Source organism: Halichoerus grypus, chromosome 6, assembly GCF_964656455.1.
Source record: "Halichoerus grypus chromosome 6, mHalGry1.hap1.1, whole genome shotgun sequence".
NCBI lineage: Eukaryota > Metazoa > Chordata > Mammalia > Carnivora > Phocidae > Halichoerus > Halichoerus grypus.
This window is the reverse complement of record NC_135717.1, coordinates 4,632,369-4,660,092: the sequence shown is the minus strand read 5'-3', so window position 1 is coordinate 4,660,092 and position 27,724 is coordinate 4,632,369. Positions and strand designations below refer to the sequence as shown.

The following is a 27,724-nucleotide window of genomic DNA, read 5'->3' as shown; positions in this document are numbered from 1 at the left end:
CACGTGTAAGTGCTTTATTAACTCCCTCTGAATCCACTGGCTGACCTCCAAAAGCCAGATTATTATGTGCAAATGAAGCAGTGAGCTTGATGTGGAGACTCAGTGCTCAGGGGCAGGGGTCCCAGTTCGCAGCCCGACCTCAGGGCCACCCAGGAGAAAGCCCATCTGTGCAGCCAGGAAAATCCAGTTTGCAAAATAAATTGCACAGCTGTATGCCCAGGTCAGACTCCTCTCAACAGTGGTTAAGACCCCGTCAGTGACAAGGTGGCGTCAGGGGTGGGAAGCTACGGATCCATCAGGGTCTTAAACCTGCCCTTGGGTTCCCACCCTTTCCTGGGGGCAGTTCTCAGATCACCAAGGAATGGCCCTGGAGCTTCCCGAAGCTTCCTACGTGAGCCCCATCCTCTCCGTGCTCTCTCCTGATAACTGATCCTGCTAACACTGGGATCAAAAGGACTTCCCAAATTATTCAGTGATTTTAGAAGACCATCCAATTTCTACCGATGGACATCCAAGGTCCTGGCATCATGGGAATCACTGATTTTTGTCAGTTTAACAACAGAAGTGTCAGGCTGTTTCCCGGAGCACTTTGCATGAGCCCCGGTTACACCATGTCCACGTTCGAGCCGCCTCGGGCTGGGCAGAAGACGTAGCCGGCCCTATCCGACACCACGCTGTCCAAGGCTTTCATCAGGACGTGGGGCATATGGTCTGTCAACATCTTGGGACCGATGAGTATTTTGCTGAATTGTGATTCGTGTGACCACCTGGCACTGTACTGAGCAGCAGAACGCCAAAACCTGGGAAAGACAGAAGGTCAACTAGCCGAGCGGCCCTTTAGGCTGAAACCTGTGTGTTTTCGATCTGTGTGGACTGAGCCCCGTCAGCTCCGTGCCCACGCGGCCTGCACTTACCTCCCTGAAGCACCTTCTTCCTCCAGGTGGATGATCCTGCCGGGAGGGTAGAGAGGGGGATACTTGGTGGGGGACTCCAAGGGGGAGTCGCTGGAGAAGCTGTAGGTCGGGGACCCGCGCGTCAGCAGGCTCTGCTCCCCCAGAAGCGGCTGCGTCAGGTCTCCCTGGGCGCCCCCGTCCAGCTCCGTCGGAAAGTTATCCGGGCTTCCTCCGAACAGCTCATACCAACACCCGTACAGCAAAATCTGGTACTGGCCGAGAGACCCAAGAAGGCAGCCTGCTTGTTACTCTGTGACGCTTTCACTGTCAACACAGACCGCGGCCCCAGAAGCTCGTGCCGGAGGACGGTGACCCTCAGAGCTCAGACCAATGGTCTTTCTAAATCCTGGATCTTAGGGCCGTGGAGGTCAGTGGCCTAAACTCCTGCATCTCTTGGGCCATGAAGCCATATCAAACATGAAGCGATACATAAAAACCAAATCCTGCCGATGAGCTTTACTCTTTCCCTTCATGACATTTATTAATTTTTAAAACTCGGGGGGGGGGGATAGTTGGGGGTAAGGAGCAGCTTATTTTAAAAGAATTTGAGTAACAACAATAAAAAATGTCAGAAAATTGGTTAAAATCACTTCTAAAAACTCTTTATATACCCTGCCTTAGGGGATAGATCCCCGAAGAATCATTTTTAGACCTGCCCTTTAAAAAAAACCTTTTCAATACATCACTGCTATCTTTCTCTAGTGGTAAACAAAACCTTACGTCACCATTTTTAACGACCATAATATTGCACAGTATACATACACTAGTACTTCTTAAACTCTGTTCGGCAGCCTTATTTTCTAAGCTTTGGGACCAAAAGCATGAAAATACTGTTGGTCACAAGACAGGGCTAAGAGAGTATGACAGAAAGCAAATCACTTAACTAGAACAGGGATGGTTCTACTATAGTATTTTCTAACTGGCATTTCATGACCGACTCGGCCGTGTGCTTTCAGCAGCATCTGTAGACGAGCAGCCTGTACGGAGGGTCGAACGAGCTCCAGGCAACAGCATCAGCTGCCCCGGTCGGAGAGGCTCTGAATTTAGAAACAAACTCTCCTTGGCACACACAGCCTCAACCTCCTTAGATCCTCTTACGGGGCCCCGCAAGTTACCTTGGGCTTGTTACAGTGAGCAATCACTCGCAAGATTCTCTTCTTCAAATCTTCCAGGTTAGTCACACTTAACCTGTTTATTAGCAAAAGACCAGATTGAGGCTCAGTACTTGGTCTTTCAGCTGCTGCAAGCCCAGATGAAGCATCCAGCTGACTCACCTGGGAATGACATCCTTGCCTAGGACAAGTGACACGATGAAGTTCTTAGAGTATTCATAAAGGGATTTGCTGAAATTTCAGAAAAAAAAAAAATTAGTGAAGTTTCATCAGGATTATATTGCCTACAAAGAACTCCAAAGGGAAATCAAGTCACTTTGCCAGGTCAGTGAGGTAAGTTTTCAGAGTATAAAACTGTTCTCTACCCTTTAAAGGAAAAGAGAAGTAAAATGGAGATACTCCGATCACAGCAACTCATTTGCCAGATTCTAGTAAAGCCACAACATCCACCAACCAGATTAAGATGGCAGACGGAGCAAGCCTGTGCTTGCATCCTTTGACCCAGCGACCCCTGCTTGGAGGAATCTAACAAAGACGCTCTGGCAAAATGGTAAAAAGACGCAAAAGGCTATTCACTGCAGCTCTTACTGCTTGTCATAGCAGAGGCTCCAACCCCAAATGTCCATCTGTGGAGAACAGTTCAATTCACAAACTCCGGCCGCCCGCACAGTACCGAGTCCTTCACGGCTGCAGTGTGCGGTGGGGGGTGATCTCAGGATGTGTGGTCAAGTCAAAACAAGCAGATGCACAAGGGCATGAAGGGTATGCAGGAAAAGGGATGCAAAGATACACATACTTGCTTTCATATATAAATGAGACTAATGGAAAACTAAGTCAAACACTAATGGCTACCTCAGGGAACAAGGACAGAAAGGGACATTTCTGAATGTAACTTGTTTATAGAGTTGTCTGTGGAACTATGTCATTGGTTTATATAATTGTAAAAATTAAAAGCAATTCCTAAAATCAAATGCCAAATGAAACAAACAAACCTAAACAGTACTATTAACCAAACAGAAGAATTATTTCAAGTGACTACAACAACAGAAATTTGGCTGTACATCCCTAGTGGGAGTATTACATAAGAACAAAACAAACTGCAAAAAAAAATCTCAAACTGCCTTCAGCAGTCATTTTGAAACTGATCCATCAGTCTGTGTTTTCTAGGACATACAGCCAACAGTACAGAGGAACATGTTAAGTGACACGGTGAATATGCAAGAGAAATCCAGAATGTGGATTTTCCAGAACTAACCTGGTTTCAGAAATAAAGAGGGAACTGAAATATCTATACATTAAAGGAGAGTTACAGAATTTCCGTGTCTGTGTGGATCCCTTGTACACATGCTTTTAAATCTGATTTAAAAACAAAAATACAGTTCCAAGACAAACCCACTGCTGGGGGGTGGGGGGTGGGTGGAAGGGACCAGTGGCAAAGGGACACAGGACATCCAATCCAACCTTGTTTGGAATTTAAAGAAATCAACTGTAAAACATTTATGAGATAATTAGGAGAACATGATCAATTATTGGAATCAAATTTTAAGTGCTCTATGCTTTGGAGACATATTAGGGTATTTACAGATGAATGATAGGTCTCAGGTTTGCTTCAAGGTACTCCGGCCATGGGGATCTGTGGGCAATACGGTGGGGTACATGAAGATTGGTCAGTCATGTTAACAAATTATTGAAGCTGATGAAATGGTGGCTTATTATACTATTCTCTTTACTTTGGTTTAAATTTTTAATTTTTGTATGAAAATTCCATTATAAGGCAATAGTTTTAACAGATCATCATAAGCACTGAAGAGAGAATCAGTGAACTAGTAAACAGACCTGAAGAACTATCCAGATCGTAGCACTAAAAGCAAAGATACAGAGGTATGAACGAGAGGTTGGAGATGCGAAACAAGAGCAAGGGGGCGCGATGCCTGATGGGAGGCTCTGAAAGTGGGAGAACAGAGAAGAGGCAGTCTAGGCCTTCATAGATTTGAGAATCTAAAACTTTCAATCGAGAACACTGAAGACCATACACTTAAGATTAAAGCAAGCACTCACATAACCTGGATGCATCTTACTGAGTAAAAGAAAATGCAACACAATCATGCATATTGTAGGATTCCATTTTTATGACATTCTGAAAAAGGCAAAACTATAGTGACAAAAAAGATCCTTGTGCACCTGGGGGGTGGGTGGAAGGGACCAAGGGCAAAGGGACACAGGACATTTTAATGGTGATCCTATCAGCCCCGAAAGGCAAAAAGACAAAACTGTCATTCATGAAATTAGTTTATACAGTAAAAAAAAAAAAAAGCATCTGCAGATGAATTATAATTAATAAGCAAATTTAACAAGGCTGTTGGATACACGATCAAAAGACAAATTTCTATGAGATTGATATATGTCAGCAAAAGATGTGTAAGACTATGGAGAAAATCATAAAAAATTGAAAGATAATTCAAGAGTCCCTAAATATCTGAAAAGTGATTTCATGTTCAAAGGTGGGAAAATTCAGTAATACGTCACTTACCTCTCAATTGAACCAGAAAATAAAGGCAGCTGAAATAAAAAGGCTAAGCTTTTTGTTTATGGAACTTGCAAAATGATTCTAAAATTGACATGGAGGCGTCAAGGGCTAAGAATAGCCAACATGCTTTTTAGCCAAAAAGAACATCACAAAAGTGGAAACTCAACAGCCAATAAATACATGAAAAGAGCCCCAATTTCATTAGCAATCACGGACATGCAAATCAAACCACAATGAAACATCACTGCACACCCATCGCACTGGCAAAAAAGTTTTAAGTCTGAGATTGACGGTCGGTGGGAATGTGGAGCGGGGCAAACTCACTGAGGGCACACGTAAACTGGCGCAGGAACACGGGTGTGTCACGCGAAGGGGGAGCGTGTGCACACGCCGTGCTAGGAATTCCCACCTCCTTCTACAACCACAGGGCGTCCAAACAACCAGTGACACAGACCATTTGTGATCGATGTACGACGAGACAGAACCAGAACGGTCAGAATCACGTCTTACAGGCATCAAACAATGGGGAACAAAAAAGGGAAGTCACAGAATAAAATTAAGTACAATTCTAGTTCTATAAATTTCAAAAAAATAAATTTCAAAACCATACAAATCCAAACTATTATGTGGAGACCTGCATATAGGTGGTAAAACTACCTTAAAGCAAAGGAAGAATTTTCACAAAGATCAGGATGGTGACGTTCTGTGGACAGGAAAGGAGAGGATGCTTGGGGAATTTCGAAGGCACGGACTGCTCGTTTCTCAACCTGGGTACAGACTTTTTTTTTTTTCCTGAGAGAGCATGAGCAGAGGGAGAAGCAGACTCCCCACTGAGCAGGGAGCCCCATGTGGGGCTTGACCTGAGCTGAAGGCGGATGTTTCGCCGACTGAGCCACCCAGGCGGCCCCGATGTGTGTATATTTTTAAATCAGCCTTACTGAGGTACACACCGCAAAATCACCCACTGTAAGTGTACAATGAGTTCTGACAAATGCATATAACTGTTTTAACTACCACCACCATCAAGATAAAAGAGCATTTCCATCACCCCCAAAAAGCTCCCTGTGTCCCTTGGCAATCAATCCCACCCCCAACCCCAGACAACCACTGGTATGCTTTCTGTCATCATGTACTTCTGTCTTTTCTAGAAGGTCACATAAATGGAATCTTACAATAGATCTTTTGTGTAGGGCTTTTTTCAGACAGCAAAATGCATCCAAGCTGTATGGATGTTTGCTGCTTAGTCTCAAAAATATGTCTTATGTTGTTTCACAATTTATAAATTCAAGTATTTTTAAAGTCACTCATGTCTTTTCATATGTACAAGTATATATTTTAAAATAAAAAGAACTTAAGGGCACCTGGGTGGCTCAGTTAGTATCTGCCTCTGGATCAGGTCATGATCCTGGGGTCCTAGGATAGAGCCCCACATCGGGCTCCCAGCTTAGCCGGGAGCCTGATTCTCCCTCTGCGCCTCCCCCTCCACTCTTGCTCTCTTGCACGTGTTGTCTCTCAAATAAATAAGATCTTTAAAAAAACTTAAAAAGAGGGGCGCCTGGGTGGCTCAGTCGTTAAGCGGCTGCCTTCAGCTCAGGTCATGATCCCAGGGTCCTGGGATCGAGCCCCGCGTCGGGCTTCCTGCTCGGCGGGGAGCCTGCTTCTCCCTCTCCCTCTGCCTGCCTCTCTGCCTACTTGTGCTCTCTCTCTCTGTCAAATAAATAAATAAAATCTTAAAAAAAACCAAAAAACTTAAAAAGAACTTCTAAAAATTTAAAAAGTACACCAATATTTATATATAAATATAACAGACTTACAATGAGAAAAATGAATGTAAATATCCATCAGTACACTAAATAAAAATGGCATAACCAGATGACAGAATACTAAACAGCTCTAAAAAAAAAATGTTCTCAAACAATATTTAAGGATATAATGTATATAAAATATTATGTTAATTTGTAAAACACACACACACAGCTGAAAGTAAACAAACTTAAATAGTTACAGTGGTGAATTCTGGGTAGAAGATCTTTGATCTTTCAGCCTTTTTATATTTTCCAAAATTTCTATGTTGGATACAAATTTATTTTTCCCCCCTTTTTTCCTTCTTTTCAATTGTAGCACAAATTTCTTTTATAATCAGGGCAAAGATTATACAGGGTTAAGTATGTTGAGTAAGAAAGGAAAAATGTACTTTTCAAACTTAAAATAATCAGTAAACAAATTCAGTAAAGCTGTAGGACACAAATCAAGAGAGACAACTTGGGGAGTCTTGCAGGGTCAGTCCCAGGCTGCTGCGGTGAAGCAAACACTGCAACACCACGAGGAAAATGAATTGTTTGCTTTCCCAGTGCGTGTAAGGTATGTTTACACCACACTGAAGTCCATTAAGTGTGCAATAACTTGTCTAAAAAGCCAATGTACATACTTAAATTAAAAAATATTTTATTGCTAAAAAATGCCAACCACCATCAGAGCTTTCAGCTAGTCAGTCATAATCATGGGTCCCAGATCAACATAACAAAATATGAAATAATGAAAAAATTTGAAATATTGCCAAGAACTATTAAATGAGACAGAGACACAAAGTGAGCAAATGCTGTTGGAAAAATGGGGCCCCGACAGACTTGCTTTTAAGGCAGAGTTGCCACGAATCTTCAATTTATTTAAAGAAAAAAAGAAAAAGCAGTACTTGCAAAGCACAATGAAACAAGGTATGCCTGTGTGCAGAAATCTGTTCTTTTTATAAACTAATAACGAACTATCAGAAAGAAAAATAAGAAAGCATTCCCACTTAACAGTTGCACCAAAAAAATATGAAGAAATAAATTTAGCCAAGGAGGTGGAGACCTGCCCACAGTAAGACGCTGATGAGAGAAACTGAAGACACAAATGAATGGAAAGATGTTCCCGTGCTCACGGACTGGAAGAATGATACCGTTAAAATGTCCAAACCACCCAAAGCAACCCGGAGTCAGTGCAATCCCTATCAAAATTCCAATGGCATTTTTCAAGAAATAGTCCAAATAATCCTAAAATTTATGTGGAACCACAAAAGGCCCTAAATAGTCAAAGCCATCTTTAGAGGGAAGAACAAAGCTGGAAGCCTCATGCTCCCTGACTTCAAACTAGGTTATAAAGCCACAGTGACCACAACCGTATGGTACTGGCAGAAAAACAGACGCAGAGCCCAGAAATACACCCAAGTAACTGACAACAAAGGAGCCAAGAATATACGATGGGGAAAGGACAGTCTCTTCAATTGACGGTGGTGAGAAAACTGGAGCCACGTGCAAAAGAATGAAGCTGGACCCCCAGCTCACATCACACACACACAAATTATAACTCAACGACAGGTTAAAGACCTGAATATGAGACCTGAAACCAGAAAACTCCTAGAAGAAAACAGGCAGTAAGCTCCTTGACATTGGTCCTGGTGATGATTTTTTAGATTGACACCAAAAGCAAAGGCGACAAAAGCAAAAATAAACAAGAGGGACTGCATCCAACTGAAAAGCTGCTGCATGGCAAAGGGCACCCCCAACAAAAGGAATGGGAGGAAATGTGCAAATCCTCTGACAAGGGGTTGATACCCAAAATATATAAAGAATTCACACAACCCAACAGCAAAAAAACAGATTAAAAAATGGGCGGAGGATCTGAATAGACATTTTCCCCAGAAAGACCCGCACACGACCCACAGGGACGTGAAAAGGTGCGCAACATCACTACTTAGCAGGAAACGCAAATCAAAACCACGGTGAGATCTCACCTCACACCTGTTAGAATGGCTAGGATCAAAAACAAAAACAAAAAAGCCCCCCAAACCCAGATATGTCAAGTGTGCGCGAGGACGTGGGGAACAGGGAACACTCATGTGCTGCTAGGGGGAATGTAAGTAGGCGTAGCTGCTGGGGAAAACAGTACGGAGGTTCCTCAAAAAGGGAAAAGTAGAACTACCGTATCATCCGGCAATTCCACTTCCGGGTACGCAGCCGAAGGAAACGAAATACCGACTTGAAGAGATGTGTGCACTCCCGTGTTCGCTGCACCGTCATCTGCAATAGCCAGCCCGTGCAAAGCACAACGTAAGTGTCCGTCAGCACGTGAGCGGATCAGACAGGGTTGTGTGTGCGTATACGCACACGATGGCCATGAAAGAATGAAAACGGAATAAAGCAGAGGAAATCCTGCCATTTGTAACAACACGATGGACCCTGAGGGCATTATGCTCCACGAGATCAGTCACACAGACGTCTTTATCCTTACGAATACTGCAGGACCTCACCTACATGTGAAATCTAAAAGACAGACAAACCCCAAACCAAAAACCAAGCTCACAAATCTAGAGACTGGGGGTTGGTGGTTGCAGAGGTGGGGCCTGTGGGACAGGAGAAGGGAGTCAAAGGGCACAAACTCCCAGTTATAAATAAGTCACAGTCACTGACGGGGACAGAATACACAGCTGGGCGACTACAGTGCACCTGCTGCGCGTCTGAAAGTTGCCAAGAGAAAAAATCTTCAAGGTTCTCACCACAAGAAAAAAACCCGAATTCCGTCAGCACGTAAAGCGACAGATGTGCTCTTCTGCGTTACTGGCAGTCGGGGCGCCAGACGGTGACCTCGCGCCCCTGGCACTAACGCCGGCCCCGGCCGGCCGCACCTCCGCTCGCAGAAGCAGCGGGCGCCCGCCGCACCGGCAGGAGAGCGGAGCTCCGCTCACACGGAGCCGGGAGGGGCTCCTCAGTCTGTCCCCCCCGAACGGGGCTTCACACAGGCCGGGCCGGTCCCGGCGGCAGGGCGGCCCACACGCACGTACCTCAGCAGCCCCCTGGGCGGGGAGAAGGCGTAGCAGCGGACGTGCGGGTAGGCGCTCCGGAGCATGATGGCCAGCAGGGCCGCGGCGCCCGCCCCCAGGCTGTGGCCCACCACCACCAGCCGGTACTCCTGCGGGCCAACAGAGAAGGCGGCACGGTGAGGGCAAAGGAGCAAGCTGCCGACGCGGGACAGACAAGGAAAGAAAAGACAAATTAGAATCTCACGGGAGCGATGCTGAATGCTTGGCTCAAAATCCCATCGTCGACGAGGCGCTGGTAAACGTATCTGGCGGCTTGAGAAATCCCCTAAAAATGCAGACAAGAGAAGGCGCTGTTGGTCATCGGACGAGGCAGGTTCGGCCCCGTGACAGGGCTACGCCGTGCACGCTTCTGCGTCTCCCCAGAGCCGAGGTGAGCATCGGGGGATCGGCGGCCACAGCTACTGCGCCCCGCCGGGGTCCTGGTCCCCGGCGCAGGGATGGGCGTGGAGTGGGTGCTCCGGGACTAGTTCCGGGGACGAAGGAATGGGTGACACCCACAACACCGTTCCAGCCAACGGATCTTTCTGTGGCTTTTCTGCAGCCACACGGTATTTTGCTGTATGCGCAGACCACGGTCCCGATGGCCGGTCCCATTTAGATGATAAATGACTGATCTTTTAACAAGACGGTAAAACATAAAGTTCTGAATCGGTGGTAACTGATTAAGCATCCGGTTTCTGCAGAGGCAAAACGAAGACCACTGGAAGCTGAGTTCTAGGGAGGTTAGGTTTTAATTTCAGAGAATAAATAAAACATAAAACCTAACAAATATAGCTGTCCTAAGAACCAGGCTTCCTGAAAATGAAGCCGTCTCCACGGAGGAGAGAGCACCCCGTGGACGAGACGGGCCTGTCTTCTCCCCCGGCACCGAGCGGGAGAGATCCTGGGCCGAGATGGGAGACTCGCGGCTGCCTCGAAAGCTCCTGCAAACTCCCGAGTCGGTCGCTATCGAGTTCCGTGGGAGAAGGCTGACCCCGGTCACATCCAAGGGAAGCTAAGAGGAGGTCTGACGGGTTTACCGTCTGGGAAGAGCACCTCCCGACGGACCACCACGCTTTCCGGCCTCCCCCGCGGCCGGCCGTGCAGCCACCTCCCACCCGCCGCGGGGACCGACCACGTGTCCGCCTCGGGACAGCTAAAGCCAAAAGGGACCTGGACACAGCGGCCGTGGCAGAGGCCCTGGCCTGCATCACACACACAGACACTCCCCCCGCCAGCCCCGGAAGGGCCAAGACTGCGGTCAGCGGCACAGCTTCGAGCTCCAACTGCTGGGACCGGGATCAGAGGCGGAGAACAGCTCTGCCCTCAGGCCCGCCGCCGCGGCCACCACCGCCTTCCCGGCCCGAGGGAGCTGCCCCCGGCGGGAACCGGGCTGGAGGGGGCCAGGCCCAGAGCGCACCTCGTGCACGCACAAAGCCTCGAGCTGCCGGCCGATTCTAAGAACACAGCCGCAGCCCAGCCCACGGGATCCTGCTGGGTATTGTGTGGTTGGCGAGTTGATGTGTCTCTGTAAGAAAGTAGAACATTTCTCTTTTTCTTCACACGTGCCCAGTAGTGACACTGGACTCTTCTGTGACTTGAGACCCAAAAAGACAGTTAAGGGTTAAAGGGGAAAATTCACATTCCCAGGACTGTCCCACTTCTAACTGGTGGCAGAACGAAAGCCTCCAGTCTGGCTCCAGTCTGGCCCCGTCCTGAAAACCGTCCAGGTGGGACCGCGGGGCTCCATCAGCTACGGTCTGGCTCGGACACACATTTTTATAAAGATTACACATTTTACTTAAAATATGATCACCACAGAAGTAATACGGGTTTTGGTTAAAAAACACACAAAGTATATAAAAACAGCACAGGCCCACCGCCCTCCACCCCGACATCCCTCTCCCCGGAAGGAGCTGCTGGAACGTCTGGGACCGAATCATTCCCTCAAACGTGCAAACGCTCTGCTCTGCAAGCTGATTCGTCATCCGGGAAACGTGAGCCCAAACCACAGGGAGATACCGCCTCGCGCCCGCTAGCACGTCCGGCTGGAAGCACCGAAACCCGGAAGGTAAGCGGCAACGAGCACGTGCAGAACGAGGGCCTGGCCGCTCGCTGGTGGGACGGGAGGTGGTGCAGCTGCGCTGGAACACAGCCCGGTGGTCCCTCGAAACGTTACACGCGGCAAACACCACCAGACACGCAACCCCACTTCTGGGCAGGTTCCCTAAAGCACGGGAAGGAGGGACTCGGACAGCTGTCTGTCCGTCCCTGTTTCCAGCAACAGCGCTGACACCAGCCGACGCCTGGGCGTGACCCCCCGTCCCTCCGCGGACGACTGGATCAAGCAAAGGTGGTCCCCGCACACAGCGCGGCGTCGCTCAGCCACAGCGGGAAGGGGCCTCTGACACGTGCTACCACCTGGATCCACCTCGAGGACACTGTGCTCAGTGAAAGGACAAACAGCCGCGTGACTCCACTTCTGGGGGGTCCCGAGAACCAGCGCCCTGGGGGTACTAGGTTACCAGGGGCTGGGCGTGGGGCGGAGGAGCCACCGCTCACGGATACGGAGTTTATGTCTGGGATGATGAGAAGGTACAGAGCCTCTGCGAGTCTCTGCCGCCGCCGAATCGGATGCTTACAAAGGGAAAGGGGTGCAATGATAAACATCATGTTACATAATTAAAACCCTTTTAGAAAACAAGTCCGTCTGAGGCAGGCCGTTTCTGTCCCGCACAGTAAGACCGAAAGGAGAACCGTGTGTTGTGACACCGGCGGAGGGAACCGGCCGGGCCACAGGGAAGTGCTGGGGGCGCCTGCCGCTCGGGGGGCCGTGGGGGACATGGGGGGATGTGGGAGGGGCTCCCGGGCGGGGGCCCTGTACTCAGCTGAAGCTTCTCTTCTCCACAATATAGGACTTCAGTCAAGGGAAGAGCGTTCGACTGGGGTTCAAATGCCAACTGACACTTATTCCAATAACTGTGTGGCCTCCGGGAAGTCCCTCGATGGCTCTGAACCTGCTCCTTTCTCTTAAAAAACCAAAGCAACCTCACAAGGTTGTCATGAGAATTTCTACGAAAAGAATGAAAAGCACTTACTTGCACAGCACTTGGCACCTGGTAGCTACCTGTTGTATGGTTAGCATTCCCGGGAGAGTCAGAGTTGGAAAAATCCTGACCCCTTTTAGCTTCACCTTAACGGAACATTCCTGAACACACACCCCAGGGCTTGTACCTTGTGTGCCGAACAGTCTTGCACCCCACACTCTAAGTTGAGGGTCTCATTCTCCGCTGACAGGTCCGTGAGGATGTCCTACAAAGAGCGCATTGGGAGAGGCCGTTGGGACGAGCTGTGCACGGCGGCCGGGGGGCAGGTCCCTCTGAAGGACCGCGGAGCGCTACGGTCTCCTGGGTCAGACTGCTGAGGACTGAACCTGACACCTGACCTTGGGAGGGAAACCCAGGCGCCTAGGAAGCTCCCGAGGGACCCACGGTCGGCAGGGAGGGGGTGTGGGACGCGGCTAAGACACACCTGCTGCCTTCCCTCACTGCACACCTCTCCTAAGTACCCATGAAGCACGGAGCCCTGTACCTGGGTTTTGAACAAAGCATGCTTCCTGTCCTCAAGGGGCTATCAACGGCTCACTGAAAGCTAAGGGAGGGTAAGAGATGCATCAGAGGGGAGAGGGGTGTGTGCTGCAGGGCGGGGGTGGGGTGGGCTTCCTGGAGGAGGTGGCGCCTAAGCCAAAGACTAAAGGGAAAACTTGCTTTCAGGGAACAGAGAGAGGTGGGCAACTCCACCTAAGGGGCCAGGAGGACCCAAGGCAAAGCGTCTGAGCACAGGAAGGAGACACAGGGCCAGGCACATGGGTGCTCAGAGGGGCCGCGGGCAGAGCCCGAGAGGCAGGTGCATCCCCAGGACCCAGTGCAGTTAACCCGCTGGGGATGGGACTCCATAGTGATACCCTGCAAAGCTCAAGGGGACTGCAGCCCGCTGGAGAACCACCGGCAGGCTGAGCTCTGGGCGGGAACCGGAAAGGCAGGCTGGGGTCAAGTCACAAAGCATCAACAGAGCTGTGATAAGACACGTGAATTTTCTATTAAAAAGTAATGGGGGGGGCACCTGGGTGGCTCAGTTGGTTAAGCGTCTGCCTTCAGCTCAGGTCATGATCCCAGGGTCCTGGGATCGAGCCCCACGTCAGGCTCCCTGCTCAGTGGGAAGCCTGCTTCTCCCTCTCCCACTCCCCCTGCTTGTGTTCCCTCTCTCGCTGTGTCTCTGTCAAATAAATAAAAATAAAATCTTTAAAAAAAAAAAAAAAGTAGGGGCGCCTGGGTGGCTCAGTTGGTTAAGCGACTGCCTTCGGCTCAGGTCATGATCTCAGGGTCCTGGGATCGAGCCCCGCATCGGGCTCCCTGCTCTGCAGGAAGCCTGCTTCTCCCTCTCCCACTCCCCCTGCTTGTGTTCCCTCTCTCACTGTCTCTCTCTGTCAAATAAATAAATAAAATCTTTAAAAAAAAAAAAAAAAAGTAATGGGGTGAGGTGCCTGGGTGGCTCAGTCGGTTAAGCATCTGACTCTTGATTTCGGCTCAGGTCAGAGGATCTCAGGGTCGAGATCGAGCCCCGTGTCGGGCTTCAGAGTGGGTGAGAAGCCTGCTTAAGATTCCCTCTCTCTTCGCCCTCTGCCCCTCCCCCCACTCACACATTCTCTCTCTCTAAAAAATAAATAAAATCTTAAAAAAAAAAAAGTAAATGGGGGGGCCGAGGGAGGTTTCTAAGAAGCAGTGATAACATTTGACCCACGTTCTAGAAAGAGTTCTCTGTGGACGGTATGAGGACTGACTGGAAAGATAAGAGAGCAGAGACAGGGACCAAGGTAGAAAACTGCTTCCCAGGCCTGGGAGGGGAGACGGGGCCACAATGGGGGCCATGGGGCCGTAAATGGAGAGACAGCCAGAGAGACCGGGCAGGAAGCCAGGAGAGAAAGCGAGGACCACTCCACGGTGCCTTCAGGGGCCAGCTAGGGGATGCTGCAGAATTACTAGAAATGGGGGCCAGAGGAGGTGAGGCGTCTGCTTTCCTCGGTGCCCCGGGCAGGGCCCTGGGCAGGTGCACAGTCCCCGCCAACACCCCGAGCGGCAGGCCCTGCCCCGCAGGGCGCCGAGGGCTCACACTGTGGCGTCTCGCTACACTTTCTGGGTCAGCAGGGAAGTGAGGACCAGGAAATGAGATGGAGCAAGGGCCAAGAACAGACCAGAGAGCATGACACGGAAGGAGGGCAGCGGCTGCCCACTTATCCGCACAGGGCTGAGAAGGCGGGGACGGGCCGGCCAGGACAGGGCTGGCTGGCGGGGGGGGACAGACAGACACGGCAGGCCCCGCACCCCCGAGAGTCAGGCGGGCGCCTCTGGAGGAAGTCCTCCAGCGGGGAACCCAAGCCTGCTGGTCTGTTTCTGACACTTCTCGGTGGAAAGGAAACGACTCCCTCCATTTCTCCAAAGGCAGCATTTCACAGCCCTGGGTTTGCTTCTGCACTTTCTATCCTGGTGTTTCCGGCTACACCTGCTGCCCTAACCGACGAGGGCTCTACCCTCCGTTCCAGCAAAGGCGGGTCTCCTGGCACCCGCGGCTTGCTGTTCGTCCCACCCCTTGTCCCCGGGCCTCGAGCATCAGGCCCCTTACCTGCAGAGACATGGTTCCTCTCACGGCTACCACGACAGATTCTTTCCTGTGGTCCAGAGCCACTAAAAAGGGAAGCTCATAGACCTGAGGGCGAGGGAAAGAAGCATGAGTTCTCGACAGTGAGAGCGCGCAGCTACGGGGCCGAGTTCGGCCGGCCCGGCGTCTCTAACAGTTCACAGTTCAGCCGTGGGGCCCGGCTGTTCTTCCACAGATGGTGGGCTGCGTAAGAACCCACGATGTATCTCTACAAGGACTTCCGGCTCCATCTCTGGGATGGGAGGGCCTGGGACCCCCCTGAACCGGCATGCAAACCGCGCGTGCGTGCGTGTGTGTGCGTGCGTCTATGCGCACTGTTCTGGGGGAGATAATTTCTAACTTCCATCACACTCTCGAAGGACCCCGCGACCCCAGAGCAGGGACGAGGCGCCGCTGTACTGACCTTGTCATGAAAGCTTATGTGAATGAAGTCCCTGTACTGCAGGCCCGTCGTGTGCAGGATGGAGCCGAAGTGACAGTGGAGCTGGTCGCCTCCGACCAAGTCGTATTCCGTCGTCCTGCTTCGACAACTAAACACACAGGCAAACGTGTCAGTTACAGTACCGACCAGGGAACATCAGGCCCGCCCCCCGCCTCCCCAGCAGCCGCGAGCCCCGGGCTCACAACGTTCAGCCCTTCCTCTGGCTCCAGGAGAACGGCCTGCACTATTTCCGGGCACACCTCTCACTACAGTTCTGACTTCTGGGGTCATGTTAATGTTTTACATATTCAAAAAATAAATTATATTAAGAACGGGAGAGACGTTAAAATCTCCAGGAATGGGACAAACTGGCACCTTGTTTCCTCCTGATGGACCAAGAAGGGCAGGACGTTCCTCCCGAGGAATTCCTGCCAAAAATGTGTACTCGACTCCAACCGAGCAGAAACCATCAGACAAATACAAACTGAGGGCCGTTCACAAAATACGGAGACTACCATGCAAGGCAATGTCACCAGCACGCAAGACCGGAAATACCACGGGACTGTTCCAGACAGCCAGCCAGGCACCACGCGTGAGCCTCACGTGGAGGAAACCTTGCTCTGAAGGCTCCTACCGGCCCAAGTGGGAAACTGGCCACAACCTAAGGGAGCTACTGCTTAACGCGAGCTGCGCTGGTGCGGGACGTGCGGAGTCCGTAAAAGGAGGCCCTCGTCCTCAGGAAACGCGGGCGGGAGCGTGCCCTCTGGGTGGGCAGCCCGGCAGGAAGCGATGGTGACACAGCACATGTGACCACACGAGTCACGACTGGTGGCTCCAGATAAACGATCCATGGGCCTTCTCGGTACTGCACACGCAGTTTTGACGTATTTCAAAACAGAACGTTTTTGGGAAAAGGGAAACGGGATTATTTTTAGAAACTACAGTGGGGCGCCGTCGGAGTGATGGGCGGAAGGCAGGCAGGGGCCCAGGCGCGCCCACCTACCAGTCCCCGCCAATCTTGCAGAGCCCGGTGAAGGGGTTCCGATAGATGTAGAGAGGCCACCCATAGGCCGCTGCTGCAAACTGCATATAATGGTGACAATTGGCTAACTCGGCGTCCAAATCAGCTTCCTGAAGAGAAGAAAAACAGCTTTTTGTTTCAGGGAACCCATTACGGACAAGACCAACTCATGAAGATCATAAACCTGAACTCGAACTCCTGATGCCCCTTTCTTTCCTCACTGAACAGACCTCAGCAGACTTCCACAGGGGAAACTCGTCTTTAAACGCGGACTAGAACCCCTCACTTTACAGGAATGCAGCAAGTACGGTGGAAATGAACAGCAAAAATCCCTGCTGACTTTTGTGGCCCCTGCTGGAATGAGCCAGGGACTGAGCTGGAAGCGCATGAGGACAAGCAGAGCGCCAGGCCCCTGCGGCAGCAGAGTCGGAAGGCCCGGGCACCTGCGTGAGGGGCAGAGAAATCCATCCATCCGCGTGCAACCTTCTCTTTCAGAAGCCTAAACAGCTGTGGCAGGAAAACTCCTCCAGCAAAACCCAACTGTTCTGCTCCCTTGGCCCAGAGAAGAGAGCAAACACGCCCAGGGGGAATCAGGCCCATCCCAGAAAGAATTTTTGCTATGCTGACTTCAGCCAATTTCCTAAAAGAGAATGCTTTAAAAATACAATGGAGGAGGGGCACCTGGGTGGCTAAGTCGGTTAAGCATCTGCCTTTGGCTCAGGTCATGATCCCAGAGTCCTGGGATCGAGCCCCGCGTCGGGCTCCCTGGTCCGCGGAGAGCCTGCTTCTCCCTCTCCCTCTGCCTGCCGCTCTGCCTATCTGTGCTCTCTATGTCTCTGTCAAATAAATAAATAAAATCTTTAAAAAAATAAAAAAATAAAATGGAGGGTGAAGTGGCCAGGAATGGGCTCCCTCTACCCGAGGGACCACAACTAGCAGAAGCCACACATCAGATTCCAAGCCAACTGTCCTGAAATTGTTGCTGGCCAGTCTGTTTTGTTTTTTGAAGATGTATTAATAGGAGTAAATGTCAAAACTGTACAAGCCACCAGAAAGGGGCTTACCTGGGGGGGCCCCGGGGAATGGCCGATCACCCCCTCCGGCTCCTGGCTGTTCCTGATATTGTCCTGTTGCTGATGGAGAAGGGTGAGGCCCGCCGCAATGTCGCTGGGCGCCAGGTCTGTGTCCTGGATGTAAACAGTGGCTTGTCACAAACTCAGCAGGGACGACCCATGAGTTCCTTTTTAAAATCCATTTTTTACAGTTCATACGCGCAACACACGCAGGTATGTGTAAAGAGGTTCCTTAAAAGTATTTTCAAGACTCCTTCTATATGTGAGCTTGATGATTTTTACTATCCTGCCCTCAGACAAATCCACTAGAGAACACAGAAATGTTGCTGAGCTTTTATTTTCAAATTTCATTTCAAGTAACTTAACTGACTTCACAGCTTTTGTATAGTTGGGAGCAAATGGATGAGTAAATTCACCATCTTTGTAGTAATGGCCAATTTTAGCCCAAATTTACCCTCTTGCTCAAGGTGCCCTGGTTTTGTTCAGAGTCCCTGGTAGAGATTTAAGAGACTGAACTTAGACTCACCGGCTACAGCAAGCCTCCAAAAGAACCTCAAACTAGGACAGCAACAGAGGGCGTCTCTGGTGCCTGCCTCCCGCTTCTCCCTCAGGCAGACTCCTCTGCTGCCTCCAGGCACTTCCGGCCCCACAGGGACGGACCCGGCACTGCCCACTCGGCCTCTGAGCCATCGGCTCTCCCAGCTGCTGAAGGCCACACTGAAGCTCTCCTTGAAGGTTACTTTAGGGAGACACACTTCTCCAGTCCCGACATGGAGGCTGTTGCGGCAACTGCTACCAGCCTACGGGGCCGGCCCTGGGCCCTGCAGACACAGACTCTGCCCGGAGCAGGGAGGGACCGGCAGTCGTGCAGGACGTCATGAGAATGCGTCTCCCTTACCTGGTCTCAGTGCTGAACACAACAGTTTACCAGAGAACATTACAGGAAAACGCTGGATGTGAAAGAAAAATGAGTATTTCCAAATCACTGAAGAAACTGCTCTAGAACGAAGATGCCTTCCTACATTGTAATAACATATTCAAACTCTCCTTCAAAAGCAGAATAATCTATCATTTCTATCATGCTATAAAGTAGTAAACAAGGTCTGATACCACCCTGGATGCATGACACCGCCCACACCTGGCGCCTGCAGAGGACCAGCTGGATGGAGGACAGACGATTCAGACAACTGGCAAATCATCCCAAAATATGCAGGTTCCATTATTTAGCTCCTTAAAAATGAACTAAAAATCCTGACAGTGTAACAAACAGGTGGGAACACTAGGACGTACCGACCAGAGAGACGGGGCCCGCAAGCGCAGGGCCCGGGGTTAACGCCCCCTAGTCTCCCCCCGACTCTGCCACACCACAGACCACACGTGGGCAAGAGCTCTTTGACGTGAACAGGGGGATCAGCCATCAGCTCCAAAGAGAGTATTCATCTTAACAGAAGAGACATTTACTTAGGAGAAAGAGACGAAAGCAGACCCCTTCAGCTTACTGAAAAGTAGGTTGAGAAAAGCTCTGCCGTACTCGAAAAAGCAACTCGAGTATGGTCGTCTTTCCCGACACAACAGCACAGGAACTTGATTCTGGTTTCCCACACGCTGGTAGCTGCTGTCTTGAGGCCGTTAAGTAGCTGGCTCGACTCATGACTATCCAGGTGGTTGGGGCCAGAGGAGGGATACGGAGCCATTTTCCCCCCGAGGGGGTCAAAGACGATGATGATGGTGACCACAGTGGAGACGATGATAATCCAACTGCAAAACAGAGAGAGAAGGCATGATGACCCTGGTCCCACATCCAGATGCGGATCTCCCAGAACCAGGTTGAGGTGAGCAACTTGTTTCTTCTAGAAAGTTCTTTTTTTTTTTAAGATTTTATTTATTTATTTGTCAGAGAGAGAAAGAGTACAAGCAGGGGAAGCGGCAGGCAGAGGGAAAAGCAGGCTTCCCCCCGAGCAGGGAGCCCGATGCGGGACTCGATCTCAGGACCCTGAGATCATGACCTGAGCCGAAGGCAGATGCTTAACTGACTGAGCCACACAGGTGTCCCTAGAAAGTTCTTTATGAGCCTGTGGCTGGCCCAGGCCACACAAAAATCAGAGCCTTAGAAGTGAAGATCACAAAAGAAAAAAGCAGATGCCTGGTAGGCAGAGTTGCAGCCTGGGCACGGAAGTAGCTGGAACCTGTTCTCCATGGTCCACTGGCCATGACCCAGGCCCTTACTCCTCAGTGCCTCGGGGTTCTTCTCAGTAAAACCGAAAGAACTGTGCCACATCGTGGGAAACTCTGATGGGTCTTTCATTCATACGTGTGAGGAACAACATGCCAGACACTGCGGTTCCTGGACACGTGTGCCACGGGAAGACGCACCTCTGCGAAGGGGATCTGCTGCCCGCGTGCGTGTGGTGTGGGCCGGGTGGCATCAGCACGAGTCCCCGGATTGTTCCTAAGACCGTGAGCCTGGAAACTGCGAAAACCCGATCCCGTGCATTAGTCCCTGTCACGATTCCTGACGCCGCGTTTCTTCTCATCCTGCCTTTAGTTTTTGCCCTTGAATTGGTCTTTGGGTTTTCTTCCTTCTTAAAACAGAAGGGATAGCGGCGCCTGGGTGGCTCAGTCGTTAAGCGTCTGCCTTCGGCTCAGGTCGTGATCCCAGGGTCCTGGGATCGAGCCCCGCATCAGGCTCCCTGCTCAGTGGGAAGCCTGCTTCTCCCTCTCCCACTCCCCCTGCTTGTGTTCCCTCTCTCGCTGTCTTTCTGTCAAAAAAATAAATAAAATCTTAAAAAAAAACAAAAAACAGAAGGGATAGAATGCAGAAGAATGAGAACCAGCAAGGAAGAAAATGATATCAATAAATGCGTTAACAGGAGATGAATTGTTTCTTATATATTAACCCATGTCTCTCAATTTTTATGATTTACTCAAAAAGGTGCAACTTAACAATTTTAGGAAGCCCGCATGACTTGGGGCTATCTGCAGTGACTCAGAAAGGTCTGCTTCCTTACATCTCAAATGCATCCGAGACAAGGAACTGAGAGAGAAGACAAAGACCTCACCTGATGATGACGGTGGCAATGACGCCATTCACCACCGTCCTGTCACACTGCACGTCGTCTGCTATCCAGGCGGACCCCAGAGAAGCCCAGACCATCTCTGGCAGAAAGAGCGCGAGGCGGAGGTAAAGCAGTTTGGACATAGATTTCCGTGGTCCGGGATTACAGATGGTTCCTGAAACACAGAAGATGTTCAACCCGGGCACCTGGCTTCCTCAGAGACTTGCTTCCCACAGACACGGAGCGCGGAGAGCATGTTAGTACCGTAGGCGCGCTGGGGGTTTCTGCTCGTAACTGGACATCAATGCCCAAGGCTGAGAGCAAGTAGCCAAGGGCGGGGTGGAAACAGGACAAAAAGCCTCAGATTCATTTCCTAGACTTACTAGGGTTTCAAGATACTTCAGGGTTCTAACTGGGATGACCATATAATCATTGTCCAAATTGGGACACTTCTGAGAGAGGAAGGAGGTGCTATTAAAAATTATGCTGGGACAACCGGCACAAAACAGAGCTGTCCCAGGCCAACAGAGATACACGGTCACCTGAGTTCTAGAACATAACTCCACCATCTGCTTGAGACCTATGGCGTTCAGGCACCATGTTAAACACTTCACACCAATTATTCTGTAATCCTCACGACTCTGAAGATAGTCACCATCCCATTTTACAAAGGAGGAAACTGAGGCCAACTGGGCTTAGTAACTACTTTCTAAAACATAACCCAGAGGGTGCATGATGGGTGGTAGGGTCAATTAAGTGTCCGACTCTGGATTTCAGCTCAGGTCATGATCTCAGGGTCGTGAGATCGAGCCCTGCATCCCGCTCTGTGCTCAGCGGGGAGTCTGCCTGAGATTCTCTCTCTCCCCCTCCTCTCTCTCTGCCCCTCCCCCCACACTCTCTCTCTCAAATAAATAAATACAATCTTAACAAAAACAACAACAACGAAAAACCCCACAATCCAGGTCTGCATAGTCCCGGCTTTCTGCCTCACCAACGTCTGCACTCTTGGGAAGTGATCAATTCTGACGCGTGAGAACGCTTGAAGAAACCTAACATGCAGACGCAACCTTTTCACCGCGTGTCTCAAACAAACCCAAGCATCCCACTGAGGTCCGTGTGCTTTAATTCCTGATGTAAAACATCAACTCTCTCCCTCTGGGAAAAAGTTGTGATAAATACTAATTGAAGCAACATAAAGATGCCACATGGTTAAAACAAAAACAGTGAAAAAAACCCCAAAACCCGAAACAGTGAGTGAAGACATTTCTAAGACGTAAAGAATGATTTGGGATTAGAATGGATTACTTAGAGTCACATTTTAAAATGTTAAGACACTCTCCGGTTTCATGTTTGGCACGAAGACAAAACACAAGGTCACCAGAGCACCACTCTGTCTCTGAGGACAGCGAGTGCAGACACACAAACTCGGCGCTCTCTGGAGCCCGCTGCCGACAACAGCCCATCACCGTGAAACAGGCAACCCGACCCGGGCTGGCGCCGGGAACGCCAACAGCACCTGGGCCCGACGCTCCGGGAACGGGATAAAGTCGGAAATTAGGAAGCAGAAAACGGAGTTCTAAGATTCCAAAAAGAAATCAAGATACTGAAAAAAACCTCCTTTATATAGTCATACCCGCCAGTGAAAACATTGTCATTTACTTAGATAAGAGATTTTCCTCTCAAGGCAAAGAGGGGACCGGCGTGCACCCGGCTGCTCCCGGGGGCGCGGTGACGCTGAGAACCCAGAACTGACGAGCTGGACGGAATGTCCTCAGCGCAGCCCGCGTCTTCATCAGGCAGAACCACTTGGGCAGAGACCACAAAAGGCAGGCCTGCGTCACAGAATCTTTGGTTCAACACCTCTACACGCTGCAGCAATCTTCCCCGGCGTGAGATGAGCAATGAGCTCCCAGCACAAATACGGAGGCGATGCAAGGAAACCTCCCAGAATCACGAATGGCACACCCTGGAGGCTGAGGGTGTTCTGCCAGGAAAATATGGTAGTCATGAGGCTGGACCTCCCCCTAATTAAACCTCCTACATGGTAGGAACAGTAGAATTTCACCAGGGAGGTTCTCAAATCAAAACTAGAAACTGCCCCAATATCAAGATTCTTCCCAACTACGCTACACTGATGACCAAGAAAAAGAGCAGAGGTAAATACACAAGCATCAGTGTCTTGGGTAAAGATGACTGACCCCCACTGGTCCCAAACGCGTACCGCCTGTGGTGTCTCCTTTGGAGAGTAATACCAGCACAAAGCTACAAATCATGGCCTTTCTGCACAAGTGACAGCTTAATTACTGAGATGCCTTATGGAACAAAAGGGCAACAGAAGTCATCCACGGATCAAGAATAAAACTAACAAGGACGCCTGGGCGGCTCAGTCAGTTAAGCATCTGACTCCTGATTTCGGCTCAGATCATGATCTCGGGGTTGGCATTTAAACTAACATAAGTTATAAAATATTGTTTTTAGGTCAGTTGTGGTATCTCTAGCCACAAGTAACAAAAGTAAAAACGGGAAGGACCTGGGACCTGCCCTGACTCCGGGGACTGGAAATGCAGAGCTGGCATGGGCGCCACGGCTCTCTGGCCCCTCACGGCTCTGCTCTCCTCTGTGTCAGCTCGTCCTGGCAGTGAGTGGACATACGGCAGGAATTCAGCAGCTCCTCCCTCCACAGAATCACCCAGACTGAAAACAGCTTACTGCTTCTGGATCTTTCCTAGAGGAGCAAGGAAAGACTCCCCAGAATTTTCCAAAAAACTCCTGAGTTTCACTGGCTCAAACTGGGTCACACGTCCATTCCGGAACCAATCACTGACACATGAGGATCATTCCTGAGCTGGGTGGAGAGTTGGCTTCTCTGACGCACTGACTTCATATGTGAGGGATGGGGGATGTCCCAAATAAAACTGGGTTCTGTTTGGAAGAGGCTGCTGGATAGGCAACCCACCCATAACACAAACAACTGGCGCATAACGCCTAACACGTACACCGAGAGATGTTTTCTGAGCTCTGACTGTGAGTGTGAGATGGGGCAGGCCTTAGGCAAGTGCTTACGAGGGGGAGCCTCAGTGACATGGCCATCCATCACGGTGTACGTGCCCTGACACCACCAAAAATACCTGAAGAAAACCATTTAAGGGAAAAAAAGCTTACATTCCTGCTTCAGATCTGAACCCACTCTTAAGCAGCATACTGGGTCTTCTAACCAGAATAGGAAATGAACAGAAAGGGCCAATAAATGAGATGATACCACAGCTGAAGGGACACCAACCTAAATACTTCTTTCAGAAATTCAGACTTCATGGAAAAACTCCACGGTGCTAGGGCGCCTGGCTGGCTCAGTCGGTTAAGCATCTGACTCTTGGTTTCGGCTCAGGTCATGATCTCAGGGTCACGAGATCAACCCCTGCATCGGGCTCCATGCTCAGTGCGGAGTTTGCTTGAGATTTTCTCTCTCTCCCTCTGCATCCCCCGCCGCACTCTCTAAAAAACACCACCACCACACCAAAACCACAACTCCACAGTGCTAAAGCCACACAGAGGGGACTGACACAGATCACAAAACTGGGGCCTTCTTTGCTCTAGACATTCATGCATGCATTCATGTTTTCAGGGGCATGCTAAATTACACAGAGCTCTCTTTTCCATATATTTCTCTTTAACTGGGCACATGCCACACCTCTTGGTCATCCAGAACCCTGTGGTCTTTCTCTTGAGGGCCAAGAAACACTTGGCCACTAACATTTCTCTGTCACTCCCCATGAGCTATCCCCATCTTTTAAGTTTCAGTTGGTCATTTCCACACCGTCAAGATCGTGATTCTGCCACCCAGTGAATCAGCTATTCCCTCCCAGTGCTTTCCCCATCATCTGGAGTGTGTGAGCGTGCCTCCCACATCCCCACTCAAGCAATGATGAAATGTGCTGGAGGGCCGCATGCCATTCAGCCCTGCCTCTGACTGCAGTTTTTAGTTACTAATGCTCCATGATGCTCGGCTCCTCCTATGAACCTGAGCACTCATACAGGGAGGCTCCCAACATTTTCAGCAAAGTGACTGCAGAAAACTGTAACATGGAGAAAAAAAAATCATTAAGAATAGATGGAACTGTTACAACTCATTAATAAAAAAGGACAAATAACCCAACGGGGCAAAGGATCTGAGTAGACACATCCCCAAAGATGATATACGAATGTCCAGTAAGCATACGAGAGAATGCTCATCGAGGAACTGCAAATCACAACCACAGTGAGATCCACCAGGACCGCTAGGATCGGAAAGTCAGACAAAGGTAAGTGCTGCTAACGAGGGGGAGAAATGGAAACTCTTTATAAACTGAAAGAGAAATGGTGTAGCTGCTTGGAAACCAGCCTGCCAGTTCCCCAGAAGGTTAAACACAGGGTTACCACATGACCTAGCCATTCCACGCCTAGGCACACATCCAGGAGAAATGAAAACCTCTGTCTATACAAAAACACAAAAGCGAATGTTCATAGCAGCTTTATGTGTAACAGCCCAAAAGTGTTAACAACCCAAATGTCCACCGACTAACAAATGGATAAGTAAAAACGTGGCAAACCATTCGATGTAATTTTTTAAAAAGACTTTTTATTTATGAGAGAGAGAGAGAGCGTGCACACAGGAGCTGAGGCGGGGGGTTGGGGCAGAGGGAGAGGGAGAAGCAGACTCCCCACTAGGCAGACAGCCTGACGTGGGGCTTGATGCCAGGACCCTGGGATCATGACCTGAGCCGAAGGCAGATGTTTAACCGATGAGCCAATATTATTCAGTCATAAGAAGAATGAAGAGCTGACACACACTAAAAGGTGAACGAACCTTGAAAACATTATGCTAAGTTTAAGAAGCCAGACCAAACGGCCACACAGTGGATGATTCCACCTGTATGATCCAGAATAGGTAGATCTACAGACAAAGTAGATTAGTAGATGGCTAGGGCTGAGGAAATTGGGGGAAAATGAGGAGGATTGCTAATAGGCATAGGATTTTTTGGGGATGATGAAAATGTACTAAAATTGTGGCGATGGCTGCACAACTCTGTGAATATACTAAACATCATGGACTTGTACATTTTAAATGGGTGAACTGTATAGTACGTGAATTATATCTCAATAAAGCAATTAACAAAGAATAGGTATCAAATAGAAAAGGCTACCCTTTACCTTTCATGCTGACACACACAATGGCGGACACCGTACATATAATAACTGCCAGGAGAACAAGAAGAACGATCAAGTAACTGCTGAGCAGCGTGCCGCCCGCACAGTCCAGCTTCCCTCTGTGCATGAGGTACAAAGTCAAAATGCCAATCCACCTGCCGAGAGACAGGGAGCGTCAGAAATGCAAACCAAGGAACTACATTATAAAACACTACAGAATGAAATAAAAGGAGTTAATATTAAACAAAAAAGTTTTAGTTAAAATTTTTTAAAAAGCTAACATTTCCCAAAGCAAGGCGAAGTTTGCTTTGGAATATAATTTTCTTCGATAAAAGATCTACTAAAAGAAAACAATAAAAAAATCTACTAAGTCAATTACAGAGCATGACCTTTTTTTAAAACATGCGTTTTATCCTTTCTGTGCTTACATGATTGTTCCTAATTCTCTGCCTGCTCTAATATCTAAGAGGCATTTAATGCCATAAGCAGGCAACTATAATGTGGGCTGATGAAAAACAGCAGCCCTACCATGACTCAGAAACATGCAAGTGTAAACCAACAAAATACCTGCTTGCTAAAATATTAACAAGATAATGTTCACTTCTGGGGATTAACAAGAAATTGACAAACACTTTTTGTCATCTGCTGTGTGTAATGCAAAAACCAGGAGGTGGTAATCAAGTTATGCCAAGATGTTCCACGGTGAACACTGATAAGCTTGAAAGCCCACGTACTGCAGACTTATTTATATATTTTGTAACTCGGTGCAGAACAAGGAAAGACAGCACCAAACACCTCAAAGCAACAGTGACCAGTCACCAGAAGCGTTTCAGCAAAGGGCTGAACATCGCTGGCAAGAACGCTGTTACTAAGGATTCAAGCCCAGGTGTGGAACTGGGACTAGAGAACATTTTATGCTTTTGTCAGTTTTGTGGTATTAGGACTTTGGGTCTGGAAATAACAATGGAAAATGATATCGGAGAGACCTGGCTCTGAAAACTATGAAACTACTGAGCCGCTTTCAGTATTTCACGTTCTTACATTCCTTTCCCCTCGAGAACGCACTCATTCCCTGCCCAGCCCCTCTGGGAGCAGACGTGAGGCGCCCCACTCCACTGCCCATCCGGTGCACACTTTGTGCCAAGCCTGGCTGCTCGTCGGGGAATTCGGCCACAACCGGCTCCAGAACGACAGGCAGGCTACTCTTTCCCATCCTCTCCTTTGGTTGACACTTGATGCCCTGAATTTCCATGCCGAGCGCCCTAATGATGCAAGTGGCTGTTCCTGGCTTCGGGAAACAGTTCCCGGAGGCCACGGCCCTTGGTCGGCAACCCCGTCCCGGGGGCTCCCGGGGCCAGGCCTCCGGGTCGCACGCGACGGGAGACCCCCTGGGGGACCCCGGGCCCGGCCTCCCCGCTCAGGCCTCAGTGTGCCCTCCGAGAAATGGGGAGAGCGGCTGCACGCCCGTCCTCGGAGGCCTCGCGCGGTGGAGAGGCCCAGACGAGGGAACGTGGGCACCGCGTCCGCGCGCACGAACCCGGCGACACGGCCACTCTTCCCGGGCCGCTTGAACCCGCTCCCTCCGCGCCTCGGCCGCCCGCCCGCACAGCCCGCCGCCCTTACCACACCACTCGCAGGGACAGCTCGAAGAACCCCGGGAAGACCAGGTCGTCGCTGGCGATGGCCCAGCGCCGACCGAAAAGCACCATCCCGGGCATGGCTGAGGCCCCGCTGCCCGGCCTCGCGCCGGCCCGCCGCGCGCCGGTGGCCACTCGGAGCCCCGCGCCCTCCGCGATCCAACGCCAAACTGACTGCGACTCGGCGC

At 50.0% G+C, this 27,724-nt stretch overlaps 1 protein-coding gene across 4 annotated transcripts; it reads right to left on the bottom strand.

Annotated features, from left to right (window-relative positions):
- Nucleotides 1-27,724, bottom strand: DAGLB (diacylglycerol lipase beta). Of its 4 annotated transcripts, none has more exons than XM_036102997.2 (15): nt 27,523-27,724; nt 25,903-26,054; nt 20,719-20,890; nt 19,159-19,417; nt 17,651-17,773; nt 16,569-16,696; nt 15,548-15,674; nt 15,109-15,192; nt 12,664-12,741; nt 9,635-9,715; nt 9,412-9,539; nt 2,228-2,296; nt 2,069-2,141; nt 915-1,165; nt 1-800 (listed from the first exon to the last, which is right to left on the bottom strand). In XM_036102997.2, exons 1-15 carry the CDS (start codon nt 27,615-27,617, stop codon nt 605-607), a joined length of 2,016 nt encoding a protein of 671 aa, XP_035958890.1. In that variant the 5' UTR covers nt 27,618-27,724; the 3' UTR covers nt 1-604. The 4 variants fall into 4 exon arrangements, with proteins under 4 accessions (XP_035958890.1, XP_035958892.1, XP_035958893.1 ...); XM_036102999.2 differs by having other exon boundaries at nt 915-950; XM_036103000.2 differs by lacking the exon at nt 2,069-2,141 and having other exon boundaries at nt 915-950.

Bases quoted from the DNA above. Each gene is read 5' to 3' on its own strand.
- DAGLB (XM_036102997.2), bottom strand. From the start codon at position 27,617: ATGCCCGGGATGGTGCTTTTCGGTCGGCGCTGGGCCATCGCCAGCGAC. The intron at 20,891-25,902 runs GTAAAGGGTAGC...TCTGTGTTTCAG, and splicing joins TGTGTGTGTCAGCATGAAAG to GAACCATCTGTAATCCCGGA. The intron at 17,774-19,158 runs GTAAGCTGAAGG...GTTTACATCCAG, and splicing joins TTTTCTCAACCTACTTTTCA to GACACAGACCTGGCGCCCAG.